An 18,420-nucleotide genomic window follows, 5' to 3' on the forward strand; every position below is an offset into this window, starting at 1 on the left:
GACTTTTTACTTCTTGTTTTCTTCAGTACTTTACACAAAAAAAGTCTAAACATCTCAATTTTAACATTTAGCTATTTATTTAGAAATGTTCATGTTTTTCAGGTTGATCTGTAGTTTTCTGTAATTTTTAGGTACAGAAGCTAAATAAAATAATTTAATTTAAAGGGAACATTTCACAAGATTTTTTTAAGATGTTAAATAAATCGTTGGTGTCTAAAGAATACGTATGTGAAGTTTTAGCTCAAAAAAACATCTAGATAATTTATTACAGCAAACAACACCGTTTTTGTGTGGTTCCTTTAAAGGTGCAGTGTGTACATTTTAGCGGCATCTAGTCGTAAGGTTGCGAATTGCAACCAACAGCTTTAATCCACTGCTCACCCCTCGCTTTTGAAACACATAGAGAAGCTACGGTAGCTGCCACCGGACAAACATGTCATTGGCGGAGACAACTTAGTAAAAAAATGTGTCCGTTAAGGGCTTCTGTAGAAACATGGCGGCACAAAATGGCGACTTCCATGTAAGAGGACCCTCGGTGTATGTAGATAATAAGGTCTCGTTCTAAGTCAATAAACACATAACGGTTCATTATGAAAGGTCTTTATACACCCCTTATGATATAGTTTTGTATATTATTTTGCATTTTTGTCAAGAGATCCTTCTAAAAATTACACACTGCTCCTTTAAAATGCAAATGAGCTGATTTCTGCACTAAATGGCAGTGCTGTGGTTGGATAGTGCAGATTAAGGGGCGGTTTAATCCCATTTTGACATCACAAGGGGAGTCAAATTTCAACTATTTTTTCACATGCTTGCAGAGAATGGTTTACCAAAACTAAGTTACTGGGTTGATCTTTTCACATTTTCTAGGTTGATACAAGCACTGGGGACCCAATTATAGCACTTAAACATGAAAAAAGTCAGATTTTCTTGATATGTTTCCTTTAATATAATACTAATATAAAATAGTCTTTACTGTATAATACAAATATAGAATAAAAGTTAATGATTTTTTATTTGTCTATTTTTTAATTAACATTAGAAACAGAAAGCATCATGTACTGTCCCTTTAAGAGAAAAATCCAAAAGTCCAAAATACAGTTACACCCATTTTTTATTTCTCAGCTGCTACTACCACTTGGTAGGTAGCGTGACAGAAAGTGTTAACCAGGACAATCACATCATTTTTAGATAATTTTGTGTAAATATGTCCGTTCCAGTTAGCCGGTTAGCATTTACGCGCTGTCTGAAGCATTTACATGCAGCTTACCGAGGACGCGCATTTGATATGCACACACAAAAAACTTCTTAAAGAGCTTGCAAGTAGGTCATTGTTATGCATCTTCTTTATGCTCAAATATTTATCTTGCCAAGGTCTAAAAGCATGTGAAAAGGACAAACGTTGTTGACGATGCAGCACATTGTTGCATTTGTCACGTCAAAGCATCTCTCTCGTGCAAACACACAAAGCAACAGAAGAATCCTGGGCCTAAACAGTCATGCTGTTAGTGTCAAGTCTCTCTCACCTGGCCGAATACTTCTTCATTGACAGTGAAGGTCAGGTCCAGCACATCTGTGATGTCATTATCCTTCATCCACTGCAAGCTCTGGTGAAACTCTTCATCCAGATACTCCAGATCACTGAGATCTGTGGCTCTGCGAACAGAGCAATTACTCGAGTGATATTTCACATTATCAGTATTGCATTTACATTTATGTATTTGGCAATGTAACTTATAGTGCATTGCAACATGCATGTGTGTTCCCTGGAGATCGAACATGTGATCTTTGCATTGCTAAAACAATGCTCTAGTAGTTGAGCTACAAAAAACACTCGCAAAACATGTTCACTATCATATATGTGTAGGTTTGTGGTCCACTCACAGTCTGAGGAGAGCTTTATAAAACGGGCGGGTAAAGAAGGCGTCCAACAAATACTGATGTATCAATGCCAGGCCGAGAATCCGACCACTGAACCGGAACCTGAAAAACAACATCATGTGCTTAATAAATTAATATGAAGACACACAAACATATTGGAAATAACAACAACAACGGTTTGTGAGAAAATAACATTAGAAGTGACAAGGGCTGCACAATATTAACAATAAAAGCGCAAAATTGCATATTGGAATATTCCTCTCATTTCAATATATTGTGCAGCCCTACAAGTGACATTCTCTACCTTAGGTAGCGTGCACACCAAAGCGTTTAAGCCAGTGGCCGAATTTTTTTCCCTAATGGAAGTGCAGCGCTTTTCAAAAAAGCCAGTAGCTGGCGGTTTTTGTCCGTGCTGAGTGCCGGCGCTCGCTGTTTTTTCTGTGCTCAGTGCTGAGTATGAAAATATTCAACTTTGGGTGAAAAGCTCAGCTCGTCAATGTCACTCTCAATCATAGTGGAAGAGGGGTGGGACAAATATCACAACAACCAACCGGCGCACTGTTTAATGACTGATAAACAAAGCAGAAGTATCATAGCAACAAAAGCGCTCAGCTGAAAAAAGCTGGCAAGCACCTAGCGGCATCTGCCTGGCGTTTTCAGCCGCGTTTAATTGCTTGGGTGTGCACGCCCCCTAAATGAGAATGTAGCTCTTGGGTAGGTACACACCAAACCAACCCTAAATGAAGTGTCATTATCTTGCTTCACCACTTTCATTTTTCTTTTTGTGCACTGGTTTTCTATGCCAAACAGCCAACCAGAATGATTCGACTTTCAACACCGCTGAATCGGCAAACAGTGCAGAACACACAGAAAAACTATATCGTTTGAAACAGTTGACTGTCAGCTTGGTGTGTATCTAGCTTGTCACCCAACAGGAACTGGAAAGAATCATACCATTCTAAATGGTTCTCCACAAACGCAGACATGGGACTGATCTGGACCGTGTACGTGTCATTGGCGGAGTACTCGAACAGGCCGTAGTAAGGGTTAAACAGCTCTTGAGACAACAGGAAGAAGAACTCTCGCGATGGTCCGCTATAGTCCAGCCTAAACAGAAACACAAGAGAATCATTTAGTTATATTAAACATAGCATAACATTACTGATAAAGATCTAAGGAAATATATTGAGACTATGCCAGATAGATGTGCTGCTGTAATTGATGCACAAGGTGGACATACCACATATTAAAGTTAAAAGTGATATTTCTTGTGCTCAGAGCAAGCATCATTATAAAATGAAATCATGTTTTGCAGGCAAAAAGGTCAATATTTTTAGGTCTGTTTAAATAATTTTGGCCACCACTATAAATTATTCTATTAAAATTGTTAGATGAAATATTTCTTAAATATTAAAGGTGCCAAAGAATGCGTTGAAATAATCTGTTAATTCTTCTCTAAAATCTACGTAGAAGGTATGTGGCTTTATTAAGTGAAAAATTATCCAGAGACAGTTTAACATACCCATTTACAACCCTAGGATTTGTTTATTATTGCTTTATTTGAATAATAATTTTGAGCTTTGTTCTGATTGGCTGTTTCTCAAAGCAGTTCATTCAGTAGCTCTGTGTGTGTGAACAGACCTTATGTTTGAGTCTGTATCAGACAAAGATACAGATTTTGAGGATCAATTAATAGTTTTGAACTTAGAATAGAACTTCAGCCTAAAGTTAGCATGTAGCATTAACTGGAATTTAGCGCTAACTCAGCATACACAACTTTGTTTTTAGCATTGTAACAACATTGCACTTTATTTATTGTGTAATTTAATGTTGGGGCGTACATCTGGACTGTGACGTAACAGTTGGTGTTATGTTGAGGTTGGTCTGTTTTCCAGCGGTCTTTTGCATGCACAAGGTTTACATAAGGAGGAGGAAACATCAATCAAACCAAAATCACGTTTGAGGTTCACGATACGTCATTACCATGTACAGAACTCATATTATTCATCTATGCCTAGATAAATACATTTTTTTAATTTACGACACGTTTAACCCTTTTGTGGTGTTCGGGTCTGTGGGACACGTTTTTAATGTTTACTAAAAGAAAAATTATGCAATTAATTGTTGTTTCAACCTCAGATTCATTGGCCTTGGCTCATTTTCTATAAAGAACATAAAAATAAACAACTATATAATGACTGTACACTGTACACCCCCCTACACATTTATATTACATATGTGGTGTTCGGGTCCACTGGACCCGGGGGTAATAAGAGAGTGAAAATTGAATGTTCTATGTAACTTTACTCTGTTTTTCATTTATCTGTGACTCCTGTGAGTGCATGAGTGTGTTTGTATATATTTATGTACATATGTGATGGATGCATGTCAGAGTTTTGTCCTTCTGCACTTGCTGTAACAGCACAAGGATACAACATGTTATATATCAAGCTTGAACACTTGTCTGCCCCCACTGTCCCAAACACTTTACCTTTTGTCTAACAGGAACCATTCTACATTTTACCATTATATCCCTTACAAAAAATAACCATGTTTGTATTATAGTAAAAGTGTAGTAATCATGGTAAATTGGTGTATTGATTACCATTCCTGGCCTGAACACATGAGTTTACCAAAAAACCTATGGTGTGTGTGTGTGTGTGTTTGTGTATGTATGAGTGCGTGAGAAAGAGTGAGAAATAGAGAAAGTAAAATTTCATATCTAAGCATTTTCATCATTTTAGGTTGTAGCCAAAAGCAACACATTGCACTGCAGTGTGTGTGGACATAAGATGGACAGGAAGACACAGTATATGTCTATAAAATGCAAGAAATGCATATGCAACACAGCTACACAGTAAAAATCTGCTTCCTATGTGTTTTGTAGGCTGGCATGAACAGGTTATGTGTTCAGTGTAGATAATGTGTTATAATACCGCATCTTTTCAGATGAGGCTTGTGCTGTGTAGACGGACACAAATCTGTACAATTTCAAATAATTAAATATCAAAGTGATGAAAAACTTATTTGAGATGAAAAGTGATGAAAATACTTATTTTATATAAACATCTGGGGGATAATAGAATTTTCTTCTCTTATTTCATATTATCACAAAAACTAATGGCACTTTAATCTATAAATAGTCCTGTACCAGTGGTAAATGACAAATATTAACCATAAATTATGTCTATATTACTTGCAATAAGGCTAAAGTAATCATCTGTAAACAGTTATACATAAATTTGTATGACTGCATTGGTTTAAGATACGAATAATACAGTGGGTCCACTAGACCCACAAACATTGTCTAAGTAACAGAAATATGAACACCACACGAGGGTTAAATAAAAAATAGTTATAGCAGTTTAAGGTTTTTTTAATAAATACAATTTTATATATTTTTTATTTAAAAAAACTATAAAAATGAAATGTTTCATTCCCTAAATGCTAAAAAAAATAAAGCCTCAGAAATATCAACTAACTTTGAACCAAATGTCAAGTTAAAATCACAAAGAATGGGGTTTTTGTCACACATTTAGTGGTTTTACCAACAACGGCCACTAGGTGTCATTGGTTTGCTGCATACTCTTGTCACAAATTAATAAATTACTGTCACTGCATTATTTGCAGAAGGTATGACTCACTTCAACTGATATTTGTTGTGCTCAGGGCATCCATCATTATGAAATAAAATCATGTTTTGGAGGCAAAAAATGTCGGTATTTTCTGTCAGACGTTTCTTGCCGCCACTATTATCATAAAATTATTCTTTGTAAATAGGGATGCATAACGATTAATTGCGGTTAATCTATTGCAGAATAAAGGTTTTTGTTTACATCATATATTTGTTTGAACTGTGTATAATTATGTATAAATAAATATGCACACATGCATGTATAATTTTAAGAAAAATAAATAAATAAATAAATGAATAAATTTTATATATATATATATATATATATATATATATACATATATATATAAAGTATTTATATTTAAATATTTCTTAAATATACATGTGTGTGCATTAGTGATGCACCGAAATGAAAATTCTTGGCCGAAACCGAAAAAAGGAAACCAAGGCAAAAAAACCGAAACCGAAACACCGAAATAAATTATTATGCCAACTATTAGTACAATTGCATTTAAGGCTATCACTGTGTGCTAACTTTACTAGGGATGTGTGACGGATAAAAAAACTCACAGTTCGGATCACATTATATGTTTGGAGGCATAAATGGCATAACATGTTTGGAAATAATGATAGCAATGATTAATAACTTATTTTTACAAGAATATTTTTACAATAATATTTTAAGAAACCAGTCATTTAATGGCTGCTATACTAAATAATATCAGTCATAGTTACTGCTAACTGTTTATGTAAGTTAGTGTCCTAGTTAAACATTAGTAAACTAAATATTAATTTCATATCTGAAAATACAGAACAGTATAAAACATACATCTGTTGATTTTCTCAGCAATAATGCAATTCTATAGACTTGACAAGAGGTTTTCCTGAGTTTTTCCTCTAATGTTTGAGACCTGACAGGGTGAAGAAGATGTAGTTTGTCTTACCTCCCTTATTAACTCATCATCTCTCCTTTCTGCTTCCCTTTCCCTGCTTTGCACAAAACATTTCTGATGTACATCTACAGAAGCCAATAATGATCTAATGATTAAAATAAGATTATCATTAATATTTAGAAACTTCTCGTCATGTTTTCATAAGCTAGCTCACTCGCGTGGCGTCACCTTTTGAATGCGGTTGTGCGCGGATAAAAGCGAAGACGCGCGCAGACATGGATACTTGCGTGCACGCGTCAGTGAGGCTGCTTCGTCGCTTTTACAAGCGTACATTGGGTAACTACATTGAATATAGATCCGTTTTTGCAGCGATTGTCTTTGTAAAGAATTGCACTAGTTGCACTGAGATTTACACCGGGGCACGTGCCCCAGTAAAAGGGGTCTAGCGACGCCCCTGCTCGGACTCTCTCTATAGTTTACACATCAAGACATGCTTAATCTTTGCAGACGCGTGCAAACAGCTAGACCGTGAGTGAAACCTGCTTGAGCACGAAGGGGAGGGGTGGGATACGATTGATCACCGTGAGTGAAACCCAAGCGCTAGCGCACAGATGGGAAGGGCGCGGTTGACATTCATTTTCGGTTTACATTTTCGGCTGGATTTTTGATTTCGGCCCGAAACCGATAATGCCATTTTCGGCCGAAATTTTCGGCGACCGAAATTTCGGTGCACCCCTAGTGTGCATTTATCTATACAACGTTATTATACACAGTTCATTTATATAATGTAAACAAAAACTTTTATTATGCTATAGATTAATCGCAATTAATCGTTATGCATCCCTATTTGTAAATGAAATATTCTTTTAAATGATAGTAAACATTTTCTGTTTTGATTATTTTCAGCAAGTGTCAGTGCATTGTATTAACAATGTGTTCAAGGTGATTTTTTTGTGTCATTTTACAGTATTTAATTCCCTATTAACACCGTTGCTTTATGTATTTACTAGAGCTGGGCATAGATTAATCTAGATTAATCTCATACAAAATAAAAGTAAATTTTTGCATAACATATGAGTTTGTGCTGTGTGTAATTTTTATGTGTATATATATAAATACACACACATTCATGTATGTATTTAAGAAACATTTACACGTGTATAGATATTTATTTATATTTTTATATATTCTAAATTATATATAAATATACATAATATTTACACACATCACAAACTCATATGTTATGCAAAAAATTACTTTTATTTTGTATGAGATTAATCTAGATTAATCTATGCCCAGCCCTAGTATTTACACAATATTGATTTGTGACAGCCTCACCCTTCTTCACCAACAAAGGTGATGTAAAGCTTGTTCCTCTGAAGCTCTTTACGCGAGTAGGCCATGACCTGATTAAACGTTCCTTCCAACAAATGATCTCTTCTGACAATCAGTCTATAAAAACAAAACAAGAACAGGTGTTTTTACGGCATTTACTTCCGTTGTATTAACAGTGTATACAACTCAGCCCATCTCTATCTGTGTTTCTAATCTATGATGTTATTGTGCACACACTTGATTTTGCCCGGGCCCTGCCCGTAGCCCTTCGCCTCCAGTTTCCTGTAGAAATTGCGAAGTTTGGCTTCAAAGTCTCTGCGGTACGGTGCTGGTGCGCGAGCTCTCTGCGTACCTGAGGGAAACACAAACAGACACAACTGATATGTGACATCAGATCTTATACAAAACATCAATCTATCCACAGGATGACGAATGCACATTCACAGGGAAAAAAGGGAGAGAAGACTGTTTGCTTGCTTATGGTAAAGTTTCTGTGACCTATGACCTAGTTATGTCCTCTCTGTTTGACTAATGACATTGTATAAGGGTCAATGACCCACATACAGCAAACATGCAGAGATATAAAGATCATTTTAAGGACATAAGATGGGGACAGTAAGCACAGGTCTGAATATTGACAGGTTTGGTTGGGTCAGTACTGAAGTCCTGAGAGCAGCTGACCTGGAGACATCTCACCAGACAGACAGCAGACTGGAACGAGAGGAGTTCTCTCAAGCAGTCCTTCATCAGAGCAGATCAAAACAAGGGTGAATAATCTACAGCTGGATTATCTTTACAAACTTGATCACTAAAACATCTCAACTGGAAAGTCATGGAAGGCAGTTGGGATCTGAGGACAAACTTTGATGTTACATCTGGTGTATTGTGTGGGACTGATGGCCTGAGACTCACCTGGAGAGTTCTGCGGGGAGGAACCAGGGGAGCACCGGGGTGAGAAGTTGAACCCAGGGTGAAACGACGTAAGAGGAACGTGAGACATGATCTCCTCCTCAAACAAACTGTGAAGTGAAGCAGAAAAACCACTTACAATAAAATAATGAATCTTGTGGAAATTTCTTCTCTGTAAATTTTTTTCTGAAAACTTAAATAAATGAGATTTTATCTAATGCAGTGTTGTGTATGTGTACTGACCAGTCTGAAAATGTTTGAAGACCAGACCAGGCTCACTTTTAATTCAAAATCTGGCAAATGTGTTGCATCATTTTCATAAAATTCAGATTTAATGCTTGATCAGATGCCTCTACATATTTCATTTTTTGTCATTACGTCTCCAAAAAAAAAAATCTGTGAAGAGTGAAGCGGTGGAGATGCTTTACCTCAACAGTATGACCAGATCAGCATCACATGAGAGTTTCTCCAGTCTCTGAGTGCCTTCAGTCCGGATGTGATGCACCTTTTCCCTTCACACAAACAAAACACACACACACACATCTTTGTGAACTAACTCACAATCAACTGCTGGTATATAGAGAGGAACAACAGGAGAGAGCAATACTTGAGAGAGTGGTTTCTCGCAAGGCTCGGCTGTCGCTCCTGTAGCACCTCAAAGATGTTGGGCTGGCGTAGAAAGGCTACAATCTTGTCATTGTATGCTAAACGGATGAAAAATACATAATATTACCTTAAAAGGTAGAACAAGGTGGTTGTGCAAGTAATGATAAAGTGGCAATATATTTGCCAATGATGTAAAAGTTTAATTAGGCCAGTTAATAACTGAAATACTAACCTTAACATGAAAAAACATTTATAGGAGTCGTTTTTGTAAATCATGTGTTGTTGGCAGTGTGTGAAAAAAAACAATCCTACAATGAAAAAAAATCCACCCTCTCCTTCTTTTAAATCCCAGTGAATCCAAAGAAGTGTCATTAGACATGCTGTTTTAATTCTCTTGTTAATGTGATGTCACACTGATCAAGCCCCGCCCACTGCCACTGACTGACTGGTTAATTTTATCCAAAAGCTTTTTTAAATGTGTTTGTTAGCACATTGTAGCACTTATGTGGCTAAATATGTGTTTGATGTGTTTATTAATTTTTAACAGAAAGCACTCACTCACTGTTTGTAAGGGAGTGAGAAGGTGTAGCTCATTTGCATTTAAAGGTACAGATATGAAAACAGCGCATTTTTGCTCCCACCTAAATCCGGGCATTTTGGACATGCGATAAAAAATGATCTGTGGGGTATTTTGAGCTGAAACTTCACAGACACATTCTAGGTACACCTGAGACTTATATAACATATTGGCATAATATTTTTCCTTTAAAACATTTCAGACAAATATGTTGGCAGATGTTTATCCTATTTAAAAAATCTAAATGCTAAGCACATTTTTGCTCTGTTAGACAGTCCACTGCTGAAATAAATGTGTGTTTGAACAGACCTAATGGGACTGGTTCCTGCTGGCTTTGGCTTCGTATGGCTGCTACCAGGCTGTTTCCAGGCCTGGCTAACAAGGACACCCCTCCCCGCGTGCGCGACACCTCGGATGCCTGGAAATGAACGAACAAAGAAAGAAAAGTACAAATAAATCTTGATGTATGAAAAGTACAAGCATAGTAAGAATCCAAAAGGCACAAATATGATTCATGTGTCCTAAAACACCTGCGAATAAGGTTAGGGCTGTTTAAAACTGATACTTGATATTATTGTGTTATCCCTTACACTGCAAAAAAAAAAAAAAAATACTTTCTTACCAAGTATTTTTGTCTTGTTTTCAGTACAAATATCTAAAAATTCTTAAATTAAGATGCAGTTTCTAGATGAGTAAAATGACCCAAGAAAATAAGTCTAGTTTTTAGACAAAAAATATCAAATTTAAGTGAATTTGTGCATAAAACAAGCAACAAAAAATCTGGTTAGAGGGTAAGCAAAATTTCTTGAATTAAAGCCGCTCTATGCATTTTCAGCGTTTTTGTCAAACAGCGACCCCTAGAATCGCTGGAGAATACTTGCAACTGTCGTAATTTCCCATTCTAGTACAACACCTCCAGGTAATGTTTCACAATTTCATACAAATATTAGGCAACTGCATAGTCTACTAAACTACAGATGATGGTAATACGATAATACGTTTATTCCAAGTGTAGAGTGCATATAATAATAAAGTACCGCGTTTGCTGGCTTATAACGTTTTTATATGATTGCAGCTAAAATCACAAGTAAAGAGTCTGTAGTCTATGTCTACTGTATAATTTCATTTGTGTTCATTTGTGTTTTATTGTAATGTAAACAAAACAAAATGCCATGACAAAGTTAATTGTGTACGTTGCATTATTTCATAACATGATTATTGCTATTTATCATAATAGTTTGCAAATTGTGCATGTTAACACTATTTACAACCTCTAGGCTTATTTATGTCCTGATAATTATGTGAGATATTGACAACTGTTGTCATGATAATCGCATGACATACAGTGGGGCAAAAAAGTATTTAGTCAGCTACCAATTGTTCAAGTTCTCACACTTAAAAAGATGAGAGAGGCCTGTAATTTTTGTCAAAGGTACACGTCAACTATGAGAGACAAAATGAGAAACAAAAATCCAGAAAATCACATTGTCTGATTTTTTAAGAATTTATTTGTAAATTATGGTGAAAAATAAGTATTTGGTCAATAACAAAAGTTTATGTCAATACTTTGTTTGTCGGCAATGACAGAGATCAAACGTTTTCTGTAAGTCTCCACAAGGTTTTTACATATTGTTGCTGGTAGTTTGGCCCATTCCTCCATGCAGATCTCCTCTAGAGCAGTGATGTTTTAGGGCTGTCGCTGGGCAACACAGATTTTCAACTCCCTCCAAAGATTTTCTATGGGGTTGAGATCTGGAGACTGGCTAGGCCACTCCAGGACCTTGAAATTATTCTTACGAAACCACTCCTTCTTTGCCCGGGCGGTATGTTTGGGATCACTGCCATACTGAAAGATCCAGCCACGTTTCATCTTCAATGCCCTTGCTGACGAAAGGAGGTTTTGAGTCAAAATCTCACGATACATGGACCCATTCATTCTTTCCTTAACTCGGATCAGTCGTCCTGGTCCCTTTGCAGAAAAACAGACCCAAAGCATGAGGTTTCCACCCCCATGCTTCACAGTAGGTATGGTGTTCTTTGGATGCAACTCAGCATCTTTCTCCTCCAAACACAAGAAGTTGAGTTTCTACCAAAAAGTTATGTTTTGGTTTCATCTGACCATATGACATTCTCCCACTCTTCTTCTGGATCATCCAAATGCTCTCTAGCAAACTTCAGACGGGTCCGAACATGTACTGGCTTAAGCAGGTGGACACATCTGGCACTGCAGGAATTGAGTCCCTGGCTGCATAGTGTGTTACTGATGGTAGCCTTTGTTACTTTGGTCCCAGCTCTCTGCAGGTCATTCACTAGGTTCCCCCATGTGGTTCTGGGATTTTTGCTCACCATTCTGGTGATAATTTTTACCCTACGGGATGAGATCTTGCGTGGAGCCCCAGATCGAGGGACATTATCAGTGTTCTTGTATGTCTTTCATTTTCTAATAATTGCTCTCACAGTTGATTTCTTCACACCAAGCTGCTTACCTATTGCAGATTCAGTCTTCCCAGCCTGGTGCAGGTCTACAATTTTGTTTCTGGTGTCCTTTGACAGCTCTTTGGTCTTGGCCATAGTTGAGTTTGCATTCTGACTGTTTTAGGTTGTGGACAGGTGTCTTTTATACTGCTAACAAGTTCAAACAGGTGCCATTAATACAGGTAACAAGTGGAGGACAGAGGATCCTCTTAAAGAAGAAGTTACAGGTCTGTGAGAGAAAGAAATCTTGCTTTTTTGTTATTGACCAAATACTTATTTTCCACCATAAATCGCAAACAAACTCTCAAAAAATCAGACAATGTGATTCTCCGGATTCCCTTCCCCATTCTGTCTCTCATAGTTGAAGTGCACCCATGACGAAAACCACAGGCCTCTCCCATCCTTCCAAGTGGGAGAACTTGCACAATCGGCGGCCGACCAAACACTTTTTTGCCCCACTGTACAACATAAACCGCAAACAAGTTTACAAATAAGAGATTTACTTACTAGTCCTTCAACAAGATCGCCAGATCAGCATCCAATCCAGTGCTGTCTTTTAGCTCACGCCAACGAGTAAAAACCTGACCGAATGGGAGTCTTGTCCGGTTCCTAACGCGGTCAGATTGTCTTTTCCTTTTCCTACTCTCTTCCGAACGCGCTTTCTTAACTTTTAAATCGTTTAGCATCACGTCTCAAATTCGCGCGTGCAGTTGTTGTTATAGGCTGGATCGACAAGAACCAATAGCCGGATGACGTCAAAGTGCCGTCTCGGATCATTCTCGCGGTACTTTGACGTCATCCGGCGGTCGGTTCTTGCAGCGCCGCACGAAGTTGAACAAGCCTAACGTGTGTCGTCGTTGCCGTAAAGCAAGTCGTGATTCTCGCGAGATTTGTCAGGGGCGGTTCTCTCAAGCTTGCATTGCTGGTTTTGCTAGCGGCGTCCTCCCCGAGCTTCAACAGGAGGATGATTCGCCTTACTATGACTTTGTTTACCACCAAAATAACTTTGAAGCTGTTATATTAAGCCTTAAGGTAAAATAATTGCATAGTGTGTCTTTAAGTGTTTAAGAAAAAATATTTTTTGCTTACCCCATTGGCAGATTTTTTGCTTGTTTTATGCACAAATTTACTTAAATGTGATATTTCTTAGGTCATTTTGCTCATCAAGAAAATGCATCTTGATTTAAGACTTTTTTGATATTTAGATATTAAAATAAGACAAAAATACTAAGTAAGAACGTAATTTTTGCAGTGTAAAATGATAAATGATATCATATACTTTTGTACTGAGCAGCCTGCTGACCAAACACATTGTATAGCTATTTAGAAAAACTTGGGTATCGCGGTATTCAAAAAGAAATACATAAATTTTTGTTACATTCAGAAAGTGATGGAATATATACAAATGGTTGTTTTAACCTAACAGGATGCACACACAAACTAAGGCAAAACCTAAACAGAAGGTTATATTATATTGACCTCTCCTGCGCTGTAGCTGCGCAGTCTCTGCAGGTGCTGGCGATGAGTCAGGTGGTTGGGCAGTCGGCCGTTCTGCAGTGGGATTCTTGGATCAATGAAGGTTGTGGCACGACTGTTGTGATCTACAAAGAAAGACTGTAGAGAAATGTGTTAGAGTAAGAAATGGTGTGAGACAAAACTTACGAGTATAAATCCTGTTGTACCTTCCCCTGCGGGTCTGTTTTGATCTCCCAGCCCCGCGGCAGCTCCAGCTGGGCATCCGCGAAGCGGTTCAAGAACGTCACGAGGTCGCGGTTGTGCTGGTAGCGCTCGAAGTTGCGAGCGTCACGGCGGATCTTCAAGATCATGTGTTTCAGACACGAGCTATTGGTGAACATACGATACGCCCCCTTTAACACAAAAGGGTGTTACCTTAACGTGAGGTAAAACTGCTTGTAAATGCACTGTAAGCGTGGATGTAGATTCAGAAACTGTGAACTGGAAAGGCATTCTCAGTGACATTGTGAATAAACAGTCAGCAGCGTAGCATAAACTCACGTAGTTAGCGTGAAGCACCGTGAAGAATTCTGGGTGAGTGATGAACTTGACCGCTGGACTCTGAAGCAGAAGTGTGACCTTCTGACAGTGACCTGGAGAACAGGGAGCGTCTCTCCGCAACTCTGAGAGAAAAAACAAAGCAGTCTGAAATGATTGTTGCAGGGCAGACTTATTATAGACTGAACCTTTGAGACATTCATTGACCAACACAAAAACACAATAACAGTGATGATTATGTTTAGGCAGCTGATGTGTGTGTGTGTGTGTGTGAATTAGAGGTGTTCATGGGTCCACTTAGAACCAACGTCCGACCTAAAACACCCGAGCCGGTTCGGGTCTAAAAGTTTCAGGTGTGCCACGGACACGTGTTGGGTAAAATAATAGCAACATCAGGTCTTGGATAATTTAAAATGAATTCGTTTTTGCAGAACGGACCCGAGACGACCCAAACTATCTTGCATGTGTGCATCGAGTCCTTTTCCAACCCCTCCTCTGTTTGCCGGGAGCGCTTGCAACATCATGTGGCTGGCAGCAGGTTAATTTTTATCGAGACAGACCTGCCAATCAATTTCAAATGCACATTTTAGCGGTTACATTGGTGTCGTCGTCAGAAAACAAAGGAAAATAAATGGCGCAGTGGGCCGAATTGGATGCGAGGCCACCGGGGTTTCTTTCTGTCTGACTGGTGCGTGTGGGGATGCAGACTGCGCACACGTCGGTGCCATTTACATCCAGTTGGGTTAAAAAAAATTGCACTGGTCCGGGTTGGACTCGGGTCTAATTTTCTTGGGTTTGTCTCGAGTTGGGTCTTTCTTCTTGTCAGGTTCGGTAAAAAGTGATTTGGTTCAATTTGGGTCGCATACATTTCTTTAAACCCGAGAAGACCTCTAATGCGTATTACCGGTTGGCTGTGGTGGCGAGTCGGTCTCAGCGTTGGTCGTCCTCTCATTACGGGGGCTTCCAGATTCCTCATCTCTCCTCTCTGGAGCCATAGTCCTCTGAATGGTCTGATATCTGATGAACGTTTACAAGTGTACAATAAGCGCTCACTTAATTGCAGCAATTTATCTGCTGCTATTAAACATTTATTAAATGAACTCTGCTCTCAAGATATAAATATTGGCCTTAAAGAGTAACTAAACCCTAAACCAACTTTTTATAGTTAATGATCTGTAAGAACGGGGCTCTATTAGTGCTCTTCATTGATTTGGGTAAGTTTTTTGACATTTGGGTATAAAGAGTTTCAATGCTACAATATATGGTGTAAAAAACATCTGAGTGCTGCCCTCTTCAGGTTGAACGGTGGTTACTGCAGTTGAATTTTCTTGTTGGATGTTGCGGTACTGCGTGATGTAAGCGGTAAGACCCTACGTAAGCAGGTTCAAGCTCACCCCGCCCTTGTTACGATCTCACCACACTTGGTACGAGCTCAGTTCATCCCCTCTATGTCAGTTTAGGTCTGCCCACTTTTCTTGCGTCTTTCAAATATTGGCAGTGGGTGGAGTCAGGCTCTGACCAGGGGTTTAGTTACTCTTTAAAAACATACACAGTATGTGACCCTATCTGTGAAAACTTAGCTAAAAATGTATTTTATTGGGATATACCGTTTTCTGCATAAAATGTAAAGAGCATTATGTGAAAATATAATGTGATATCTTTAATATTGACAGAGTAAGGTCAAAGATTTAATTGTGACATAAATCCAAACTTTTCATGGGGATGTCCTCCGCATATTTGGTGTAAAATGTATAAAACTAGTGTTTACTCAGCTTGTGTTAAACAAACCGCTGATGTTAAATAAACACACCCATCAGCTTGTTTACCTCCTGTTGAGTTGCTCCATCTGCTGGACGGAACCGGACCTCCGCAGGCCATCCGGCGTGGCTGCAGACGTGGGCCGTTGCCAGGTGGTGGTCCGGTTGATGTGATCCACGTAAAACACACGGCCGTGACTGTCGATACGCGCCTCCCAGTCTGAGCAAACCAGACACATATTTGTTATGTATTTTAGGCAATACTGTCTAGGCTTGGCATTTAATGTAACCATCTAACAAGTTACAGTATGTGTCATAGTTTAACGCTTAGGGTTTGAAAATACTAGTGGGGAAGTCCCAAAAATTCCCACAGAGGATTTGATAGACGGATATGATTTGAAAGCAGATGGTCTTGAGTGGGTTTAAGTAGACAATAATCAGTACAGCAATCTCTGTGTGACTAAGTGAGAGTGAAAGTATTAATCTGATATGAAAGCGGTTGTATTTTGACTATCCAGAGCGCTGACACGTGGTCATATTTGTTCATATAGAAATAGGAAGGCTCTTATGTTTTAACCGCTCAAGCCATAAGATTTCCTATCTGTGACGGGCAAAGCTGCCACAAACTGTATGATCACATATTTGTAATATGAAAACAAACGGTTTGTTGTTAGAGAGATGCGTTGAATGAGTGGCTTTCACTCTCATATACATCTACTCAAATGCTCTTTCTTACCACATTACGGGTTTATTCACGTCACAGACACCCAAACATTCATATAAGTACTACAAGTTTTCGTCACGTATGGGAAAATCAATCATTAGTGATCGTCTGACACTGTTTTTCCCTATTGTGTGGTGGGCAGCAAGCATAGTTTTTATTCTGTTAAATGAAGGGTTGCACCCTAAATACTGCACAGTAAGGCCCTGTTTACACTGTTGGATCATAAGTGGACACTCTAATGTTGCGTTCACACCACATGCAGAGAGGCGGCAAAAACGACGCTTGAACATTTTGGGCCCTATTTTAACGATCTGAAACGCAAGTGCAAAGCGCAAAGCGCAAGTGACTTTGTGGGCGGATCTTGGGCGCTGTTGCTATTTTCCCGGCGGGAGAAATAAGTCTTGCGCTAGGCGCAAATCAATAAGGGGTTTGTCTGAAGTAGGTTCATTATTCATAGGTGTGGTTTGGGCGTAACGTCAAATAAACCAATCAGAACGCTATCCAACATTCCCTTTAAACGCAAGGGCGCAAGTTCCATGGCGGGTTGCTATTATGATGACGGATTTACCAGGCGCACGCCAGGAGCGGTTCACAGCCGAGGAGACCGACATTCTTGTAAGAGCAGTCAAAGACAGAGAAGTTGTTTTGTAAGGGGATAGAAGAAACCCGCCCAAATCAGCGTCGGTTAAAAAGGCATGAGAGGAAATAGCCGCACTTGTCTCATCAGCTGCGCCAAGCACTACAATGATGTCAGGAGACGGGGGGATCCCAAGCTTGCCAGCATGAATCGGGCACACCGGGCACACAGGAGGACATCGCTGCGTCCACCCTCACCGCTTTAAGGGTTTGGGGGCTTTGAAATCGGACACAAGAAACGCAAGCAAGGTCCAACCCCAAAGTACACTTACAAATCAAGTTCACATACATTAAGGTTTCTTATGAAAACATTTTAATTATTATTTACATAAAATAAACGTAATACAGCCACACAACAAACTTATTTTCATGATAATTGTTTAACGCTGCCACACAAAATAAATAAAAACTATCACCACAATGCTCACCACTATGATTCCCCTTATCTCATGTATTAATATTTTTTATTGTAACAACTTATGATTTAATGATTTCCCTTATCTTATATTTTTTATTGTAACAATTTATGCATCTGTGTAGATTAGATAAGCAATGCGCGTTGTGCACGCTATACATTATGGTCAAGCATGCGCCCTTAAAATAGCATAATGAACTACGCGCAACGCGCCACTGACTTTAGACTAGTTTTTTTTGGTTAGTAGCGCAATTGTTTTTTGAAACTGCAAAATAGTATAAGAGATGGTTTGCGCCGAAGCACGCCTCCTTTTTTGTGCTGAACCGCACAGGGAGCGCAAGTTCATTCCCTAGTTTGCCGGCGTGCATCTGTGGAGGGAAAAACCCGCTGTGCGCTGGTGCAAAATACGAAATGATACATGCGTCACTGACAAAGTCAATTGCGCTGGGTGCAAGATAGGGCCCTCTGAGTTTACTCGCTTCATTCGCACATGAAAACCGTGCGTGAAATTCTATTCATTCGAGACATTCACGCGGAAATTTGCATCATGGCAGGGGCTTCCGTG

At 38.8% G+C, this 18,420-nt stretch overlaps 1 protein-coding gene across 2 annotated transcripts in view; it reads right to left on the reverse strand.

Moving 5' to 3' along the window:
* hecw1b (HECT, C2 and WW domain containing E3 ubiquitin protein ligase 1b) overlaps nt 1–18,420 on the reverse strand; it is a 65,330-nt gene that overhangs the window by 9,157 nt on the left and 37,753 nt on the right. For both annotated transcript variants that reach the window (XM_055201332.2, XM_055201331.2), the window contains exons 11-24: nt 16,150–16,300; nt 15,228–15,340; nt 14,327–14,448; nt 13,993–14,178; nt 13,790–13,924; nt 10,145–10,253; nt 9,260–9,356; nt 9,081–9,164; nt 8,656–8,762; nt 7,981–8,095; nt 7,747–7,860; nt 2,836–2,988; nt 1,885–1,983; nt 1,527–1,656 (exon numbers count right to left, since the gene is read on the reverse strand). In XM_055201332.2, coding sequence (XP_055057307.2) covers nt 1,527–1,656; nt 1,885–1,983; nt 2,836–2,988; nt 7,747–7,860; nt 7,981–8,095; nt 8,656–8,762; nt 9,081–9,164; nt 9,260–9,356; nt 10,145–10,253; nt 13,790–13,924; nt 13,993–14,178; nt 14,327–14,448; nt 15,228–15,340; nt 16,150–16,300 — 1,715 coding nt within the window. The remainder of the gene's footprint in view (nt 1–1,526; nt 1,657–1,884; nt 1,984–2,835; nt 2,989–7,746; nt 7,861–7,980; nt 8,096–8,655; nt 8,763–9,080; nt 9,165–9,259; nt 9,357–10,144; nt 10,254–13,789; nt 13,925–13,992; nt 14,179–14,326; nt 14,449–15,227; nt 15,341–16,149; nt 16,301–18,420) is intronic.

Source organism: Misgurnus anguillicaudatus, chromosome 2, assembly GCF_027580225.2.
Source record: "Misgurnus anguillicaudatus chromosome 2, ASM2758022v2, whole genome shotgun sequence".
NCBI lineage: Eukaryota > Metazoa > Chordata > Actinopteri > Cypriniformes > Cobitidae > Misgurnus > Misgurnus anguillicaudatus.